The sequence below is a fragment of the Saccostrea cucullata genome, unplaced genomic scaffold (genome assembly GCF_032062105.1).
Source record: "Saccostrea cucullata isolate Sc308-1 unplaced genomic scaffold, CSIRO_AGI_Scuc_v1 ctg16067, whole genome shotgun sequence".
NCBI classification, from domain to species: domain Eukaryota; kingdom Metazoa; phylum Mollusca; class Bivalvia; order Ostreida; family Ostreidae; genus Saccostrea; species Saccostrea cuccullata.
In genome coordinates, this window is record NW_026918149.1 from 5,602 (window position 1) to 13,630 (window position 8,029).

General features: G+C 35.6%; 1 protein-coding gene across 1 annotated transcript; it reads right to left on the reverse strand.

Moving 5' to 3' along the window:
* Window positions 1–7,045, reverse strand: LOC134258214 (uncharacterized HIT-like protein Synpcc7942_1390). The gene is made up of 4 exons (XM_062740782.1): window positions 6,841–7,045; window positions 5,755–5,859; window positions 370–442; window positions 1–150 (listed from the first exon to the last, which is right to left on the reverse strand). The coding sequence occupies exons 1-4, from the start codon at window positions 7,018–7,020 to the stop codon at window positions 59–61; spliced, it is 450 nt and encodes a 149-aa protein (XP_062596766.1). The 5' UTR covers window positions 7,021–7,045; the 3' UTR covers window positions 1–58.
* Window positions 7,046–8,029: the final 984 nt, after the last annotated feature.

Genomic DNA, 8,029 nt, shown 5'->3' on the forward strand with positions numbered 1-8,029 from the left:
AACCCAAATACATGTAATAATTTTATTAACATGTTTGATTTTTAAACATCTAAAGATGTCATCCAGGTGGCCAGTTCATCTGTCTGCCTCCCATCACATGTATGTGAAGATGATGTACTGACTGGGCACCATCTGGTCCATCGTTAATTACTAAGGGGAAAAACAGAAATTGTAAAAATTTTGAGTGAGAAACAAAATGGTTGACATAGATGGATTTTTTAGCAAACCTATGAAATTGCTTTAAAATGTCTTTCTATCCGTATGTTATCAATGTTGTGATTAAATTTAAATGCATTATTTGTGTATTGACATGTTTTAACTCAGCTTAAGTTTACCATCTATGTTATACTTCTACGTATGTTAATTTACCTAGTCTGTATCCATTCGATAGATTTTCCTGCTCTGCAACTTTCTTGGCAGTAAGTAAAAGGTGTCCTAAAAGCTGAAAAAGGAAGTTTCCATCAGAGAAAATAAAATAGAAAATCAACATTTGTGCAATTACATAAAGATATATACTTTTCAAATTTTTTACCTTGTTCATAAATGTGAACTAGAGGATAAAGGTCTTTCATAATACAAATGTGTATTATCTGTGGCAAGACAGTTTCAAACATACTGTGATTTTTTACCCTGTGACATTGACCTTGCTGTAACATTGACCTTTAAGTCCAACCTAGTCTTCTAAAACCGTACTCTTGGCTATAACATTTGAATGAGAGGAGATATTGCTTGCATATTCCATAGAATTTTACCTGCTTCAAGACCTATCTCAATAGACTACAAGTTTTTCCTCATGAGGTTGACCTAAAATGTTGACCTTCTTTATATAAACGTTAACTTTCTTCATGACTTTTGAAAGAGAAGAAATAATTATGGTTTTCATATTTGACAAGTACATGGCCTGTAACAAGATGTTCTTAGGCATGCTATGATTTTTGACCCCTTGTTCCTAACCTTCATGTTTGACCTAAATTTCATATCTTTCAAAAAAGTTTCTTTTTGGAGAATAAGTTTGCATGACATATGAAAAGGCTTATGTATTTGACACATTATACCATAAATGAGCAAATTCAAAGAATTGTGGTCCCCTGCTTTCGGTTTTATTCTGGCTGGGATGTCTTTTTATGACATAATGTGTCAAATATGACGCCCTATTATGCCATTCAGACGTTATCATCGAAGTTGTTTTTTTTTAAATTGGGTCAATTGTGAAGCTTAAGTTCAAGGGGTCAAAAGTCATAACATGCTCGGAAATATGTTGTCACAAGTAATACATATGTCAAAAAATATAAAAGCCCCATCTCTTCTCAATTAAAAGTTATAAGGAAAAATTTACATTTTTGAAAAGTAGGTGATGTTTTGGATGTCCCTGTTTGCTCTGCTCCTATTTTTTTTTAATTGTTTTATGGACTTTAAATCTTGGGTACTGTTAGTTATCTCCATATGTTTCATGAAATCTCTTTCTCTTCTCATTCAAAAGATATAACCAAGCTTAAAATTTATGAAAAGTAGGTCAAACTTGCAGGTCAAGGTCAAGAAGTCAAAAATCATAGTGTATTTAGAAAGATCTTGTCACAGGTACATGTACATGTAATATGATAGTCCTATTTCTTCTCATTCAAAAGATATGACCAAGATTGAAATTTTTGTGATGGACGGACAGATTGACAGACATATATATGAGATTTACTCCTCACTTTCAATAAGAGCATCCCATCCACGAAGGCATCAAAAAGCTTGGGACAACAATTCTTAAAAATTTAATTTGCTAGTTTCTTTGAAAAGATTTCTGGATGCTTAAGAGACATTTGAACCAAAACTAGGCAGTCCTTAAAAAATGATATTGATGTTATGATATTTAAAATTACATTTTATTTGGAGAGCCATTAATCTACACTTCATGTAACTTGCTTTTTAGCTCACCTGAGCCAAAGGCCCAAGTGAGCTTTTCTGATCAAAATTTGTCCGTTGTCTGTTGTTGTTGTTGTCGTCGTCGTCGTTGTAAACTTTTCACATTTTCATCTTCTTCTCAAGAACCACTGGGCCAATTTCAACCAAACTTGCTACAAAGTATCCTTGGGTAAAGGGAATTCAAGTTTGTTCAAATGAAGGGCCACACCCTTTTCCAAGGGGAGATAATTATGAATTAGAGAAAATTAAATGGAATTTTTGAAAAATCTTCTTCTCAAGAACCACTGGGCCAGGAAATATGAAACTCATGTGGAATCATCCTCAGGCAGTGTAGATTCAAGTTTGTTCAAATCATGTCCCCCGGGGGTAGGGTGAGGCCAAAATGGCCGATCAAAGTTTTACATTGGAATATATAGGAAAAATCTTTACAAATCTAATTCTTCTCAAGAACCACTGGGCCAGGAAAGATGAAACTCATGTGGAATCATCCTTAGGTAGTGTAGATTAAAGTTTGTTCAAATCATGACCCCCGGGGGTAGGGAGGGGCCAAAATGGCCGATCAAAGTTTTATATAGGAATATAGGGAAAATCTTTAAAAATCTTCTTCTCAAGAACCACTGGGCCAGGAAAGATGAAACCATTTCGGAATCATCCTCAAATAGTGCACGTGTAGATTCAAATTTGTTCAAATTATGACCCCCGGAGGTAGGGTTTGGGCCAAAATGGCCGATCAAAGTTTTACATAGGAATACATAGGGAAAATCTTTAAAAATCTTCTTCTCAAGAACCACTGGGCCAGGAAAGATGAAACCCTTTCGGAATCATCCTCAGGTAATGTAGATTCAAGTTTGTTCAAATCATGACCCAGGGGGAGGGTGGCGCCAAAATGGCCGATCAAATTTTTACACAGGAATATATAGGGAAAATCTTTAAAAATCTTCTTCTCAAGAACCAATGGGCCAGGAAAGATGAAACTCATGTGGAATCATCCTCAGGTAATGTAGATTCAAGTTTGTTCAAATCATGACCCAGGGGGTAGGGTGGGGCCAAAATGGCCGATCAAAGTTTTACTTAGGAGTATATAGGGAAAAATCTTTAAAAATCTTCTTCTCAAGAACAACTGGGCCAGAAAAGATGAAACATGTGGAATCATCCTCAGGTAGTGTAGATTCTAGTCTGTTCAAATCATGACCCCGGGGGTTTAAATTCAAGCCCCTTTCCCCCCCTCCCCCCTCAGTTAACTTTCAGTTCTGATCTCATGTGCTTCTTCTTCTTCCACTGTCTGGCCTCCTTCATCAAGTTGAAGATTATGCCAGTTTGGGTGTGCGCATGTTCGATTAAAAGAAATTTTTGTTTGTTTTTGTTTTTGTTTTTTTTATAAAAACTGGATAAAAGAAAGTTCAGATTTAGGGTGTCTTAACCACTTGAGATTTAATTATCTCAAGTGATTGTGCTGCCGCAGTGTCCTCTGGCAGGCTGTTCCATTCCTTGATAGTTCTACAGAAGTAAGACCACTTCCTGCAGTCCTTGGTTGCTGTTGGTATTGCAAACGAGTGTTGTTTTGTATGCCGTGATCTTCTTACAGGCTTAGTGAAGTGGTCCTCTTGTTTAATGGCTACTTTGTTATTTACTATCTTATACATCATTATCAATCTTGCTGTTTTTCTTCTACTTTTTAAGTTTTTCCATTCTAGATGTTTGATCATTTCTGCTACGCTGGATCTATTTCTATAATTACCCATTATGTATCGTGCCGCTCTTCTTTGCACCTTTTCTAACATATCTATCTGTCCCTGTTGGTATGGGTCCCACACTGTTGAAGCATATTCTAGCTGCGGTCTAACCAAAGATGTATAAGCTCTTTCTTTTATCGTCCTGGAGGATATATGAAGATTTCGTTGTAGGAATCCTAAGGTTCTATTGGCTTTCTTGCAGATATTTGAAATATGTAGTCCCCAATTTAAATCAGATGTTATAGTATCGCCTAGGTATTTAGTGGACTCTTCATGGGTAAGTACATGATTATGTAGGGTGTAGTTAAAAATAATAGGATTTTTCTTTTTTGAGACTGTGAGTACCGTACATTTATCTGGGTGAAATTTCATTTTCCATTTTGTTTCCCAAAGAGAAAGTTTATTTAGGTCTTCTTGAAGGATATGGCAATCTGAATTCGTTGAAATAGTTAAGTATACTTTGGTATCGTCAGCGAAGAGTCGTACTGTAGAGGTCAGGTGGTCCGGTAGGTCATTGATGTAGAATAGGAAAAGGCTGGGTCCTAGTACTGATCCCTGGGGCACTCCATACTTAACCCTTCCGACGTCGGACTCTTCCCCTTCGACCACTACTACCTGGCTCCTTTGAAAGGAAAGCTTCGATCCAACGATGTGTGTTTCCTGTGATACCATAATGATGTAGTTTATGGAGAAGTAGAGTCTAGACTGTGGGAAACTTTATCGAAAGCTTTAGAAAAATCTAGGATCAGAAGATCTGTTTGCTTTCCATTTTTTTTCATGCTTTTTCCTAGCCAATTGCTCAGGTGAGTGATGTGGCCCCTGGGCCTCTTGTTTTTATTTGTACAATATATTCTGATTAAGTGTGTTATTTTCACAGACCTTGAAATTTCTGATCATAAAATGCTGATTTTAACAATCAAAAATTAATAAGCAAACAGAAAAAAAGTTGGTATTCTTGTCTAATTTTCTTTAGATGACCCTTGTACAGTATACATAAAGAGGTTTTTTGACCTCTAAAAAATGAGTTTAAAGTCACTACTACCCTCTTCCCAATGGGACACCTTGGGCAAAATATGAACCCAACTTGGTCGAGTAAAGTCATACAAGGATTTCAAACAGAGGTTTCATTACCCTGCCCTCTAGTTCAAAGTCAATGTCCGGCTTCTACTATTGAACTGGAAAAATTGTTAAAGCTCACTATACACATTATTAGACTTCCCTCAGGCAATCTATGGTGAATAAATCTTAAATCAAACCTATAACATGTATAATACCCAGTCACTGTAGCATTTGTAAAATGTCACCTGCCTGCTGGATGAGGAGGTTAGATCAAATCACATGTAAATTTCAATTAATGCACAATACATGTACATGTATCTGAACATACTGTATACAGGGTTATTTTGGCCCCATGTAATTTTCGCCCTTTTGCACTTGCAAACAGTTTTGCCCTGTTTTAAATTCGCCCAGTACTACTTCTGTTTAAGAAAAAATACTGTTTAATTTGAATTCGCTCTGTTTAAAATTCCCCAAATCAAGAAGAGGGCGAAAGGGGCAAAAATAAAACAGGGGCAAAAATTTCTCTGTATACAGTATACAAATAAATAATTTAACTAGTGAGATAATCTTGAGACTGATTTAAATTGGAGCATTAAATTGAGAAGACAGGAAGAGGACATGGTGAATAAGGTACACCTTTTTATCACTTTACAATTATAAAATTACAAAACAAGATGTGTTTGTAAAACAATATGCGTCTGGGGAAGGAAGTTCGAAAAGCTATTTTTAGCATATACATGTAGGTCACAGTCAAGGTCACAAGGTCATTGATTCTGGTATCATTTGAATGGACTTTTTCGGTGGAGTATGCATAAATTATACCAATTATGAAAACTCTTTCTCTCACATTTCAAAAGGTATGGCGAAGGTTAGAGTTGACAACAGGCAGATAGGCTAACAAACAAATCAATTTTAACACACAAATAAACAGATAGGCAGACAAACAGGCAGACAGGACAAAAACAATATACGCTGAAGATCTATCAATCTGGGTACATAAAAACAGAACATATTACATAGATTCACAAGTGTAAACAATGAGTTATCTGACCTCTTTATCCTGTATGTGTACATCACTGATTCCTGGTATTGGGGACTTTGGTATCACTAAAAAGTGGACAGGGGCCTGTGGTGAAACATCTTGGAAAGCCAGGCACTACAAATAGAAAGTCATGTACTAAAAACAGAAAGCCAGGCACTAAAAAATAGAAAGCCAGAAATAAGCTGATTATAAAACAAAGTTACAACAAGGGAGTCAAATAACTGTTGACATACTTTTCTCCACGGGGTCATAATTCCACAGAATCTCAATTTCTGGTTAATCCACGGGTAAAAATGAAGCAGATTTCTTAGACTTTCATTATATGCCTTAAATTTACATGAAGTGCGCTTGGACAAATTTCCGCGGAAAGTTTGAGACCAGGTATATAGCGTAAATTAATACCATGGGGAAAAAACATCATCGGAAACCCACGGGTGATCTCGTCTTTACTAATCACCCGTGGGCCCATGGGTGATACATGTAAGTAAAGACGAGAACACCCGTGGGTTTTTGACGATGGGGAAAAAGTACTTCTACAGTATCTCAAGATTATTCTTGGTCATCTTTATCAGTTCTATACATGTACGCTACATTGTACACGTGCATGTACAAAGTACATGCATGTATATATGCTTTACAAAACTTGATTGAATTCATCATAAAACATTCATGGTAACAGATTCTTAGGTTCCCTTCTGTATTGACTTAATTTATCCTTTTAATGTAACAATTCAATCAAAGATTTTACTTTTATCAGACTTGGTTCAAAATTTTATAAAATAAATTCTACAAATCTGCCTATTTCTTTGTCAAAATGAAGTAGTACTGTTTATGTAGATAACTCATTGTAACTGATATGTTGAAAACAGAGAATGCATCTTAGATCTATCTTAGCAACAGCTAATTCCAATTTTTTTTTTTCTGCAGTAACTGGAATTATTATGAGTACATGTATAGAAAAGTTAACAAACTATACAGACAGGCCGGAAGAATTTGATCAGAAATGCTCACTTGATTGACTTGACTTTATAATTCATATGTGTGAAAACACCCAATATAAATGTACAAATGCAGCAAAGAAGATGTTTAACAAACCAGTTCATCTTCGTATATGATATCTGCCGGGATTGACTTATCAACAATCTTGGAGAAAATGGTTGGTTCTCCGGTCCTCTTTGAACCCTGGGCTTTTTTCACCTCATCACACAAGAGAGTTCTACTTGTTGTATAATTCTGTTGACAGAAAGAAGAGATATATTTAGCTTCTGTTTTCATTAATCTGTTATAGGCAAAAACAATAAATTTATAATCAACTAATTTAAAAAAATAAAACTTGTATGTTTCCTGGAAGCTCTAAACACTGCACACTAAAGAGAGAGGGTAGATTTATGCCCTTAGAAGTAAATGTAATGTTTTTATTTATGTATATTTATGCTACAGTTGCTAATAAAATAGGAATATTATTTTTATTTATTGATAAGCCCTAACCATGGTACCTGATTAGCGCCCTTATCTTGGAAGTCTAATTAGTGTCCTAGTTAATATGGCACTTATCAGATGCTAAATGTAGTGTCTTGACACCTAACAATGGTGCATATGCCCTAATGATGAAGCCGATTGCCCTAACTGGGTGCCCTAATGATGGAGCCTAACACCCTAGCAGGTGCCCTAACGATGGAGCCTAATGCCCTAACTAGGTGCCCTAAATCACGTTAGGTGTCAGACAGGGTATATAAGGAGAGAGTTAGTGAGTTGATATACATTGCTTGTACTGGATTGTAATCTACGTTTGGATATTATTGATATACTTGTTGAAACAAACTTTGTCGTTGTTCTGATGTTAGATCTATAAAGATCTAAAGTTCCTATCATCTACACGGGATCCACAATATTTTGTGACGCGGGTTACGACAAACACCCCATAGAGAGAAAAACTTTACATAAATTTATTAAAATTGTTATTTACAGTTAATTACACAATTTGTAAGAGCCAGAAGAGCGAGCTAAATAGACTAGATTGGAAGAACAGATGAAATTTGGAATGAAATCCGTACACACCTCAAGCAAATTTTTTGTGTGAAACCTTCCCAGAATTCCTTTGCTACCAGAATTCCTTTGATAATGTCAAATAAATAAATAAGGTAAAACATAAAACGCTCTCAGTTTATAAAAGAAACAAAAATACTCTACATCTTTCATTAAAATTTGCACTAGGTCTATCAACCTGACACTACGTTGTCTCTCAAACAAGCTCCGTTACACCATTTTATTTACAGTCTAGGAT

What these genes read in the sequence shown, in the direction of transcription:
- LOC134258214 (XM_062740782.1), bottom strand. Translation starts at nt 7,020, where the DNA reads ATGAAAACAGAAGCTAAATATATCTCTTCTTTCTGTCAACAGAATTAT. An exon ending in TCATATACGAAGATGAACTG is followed by an intron (nt 5,860 to 6,840) that starts GTTTGTTAAACA and finishes TTCTATTTGTAG; the next exon opens with TGCCTGGCTTTCCAAGATGT. An exon ending in ATCGAATGGATACAGACTAG is followed by an intron (nt 151 to 369) that starts GTAAATTAACAT and finishes TTTTCCCCTTAG; the next exon opens with TAATTAACGATGGACCAGAT.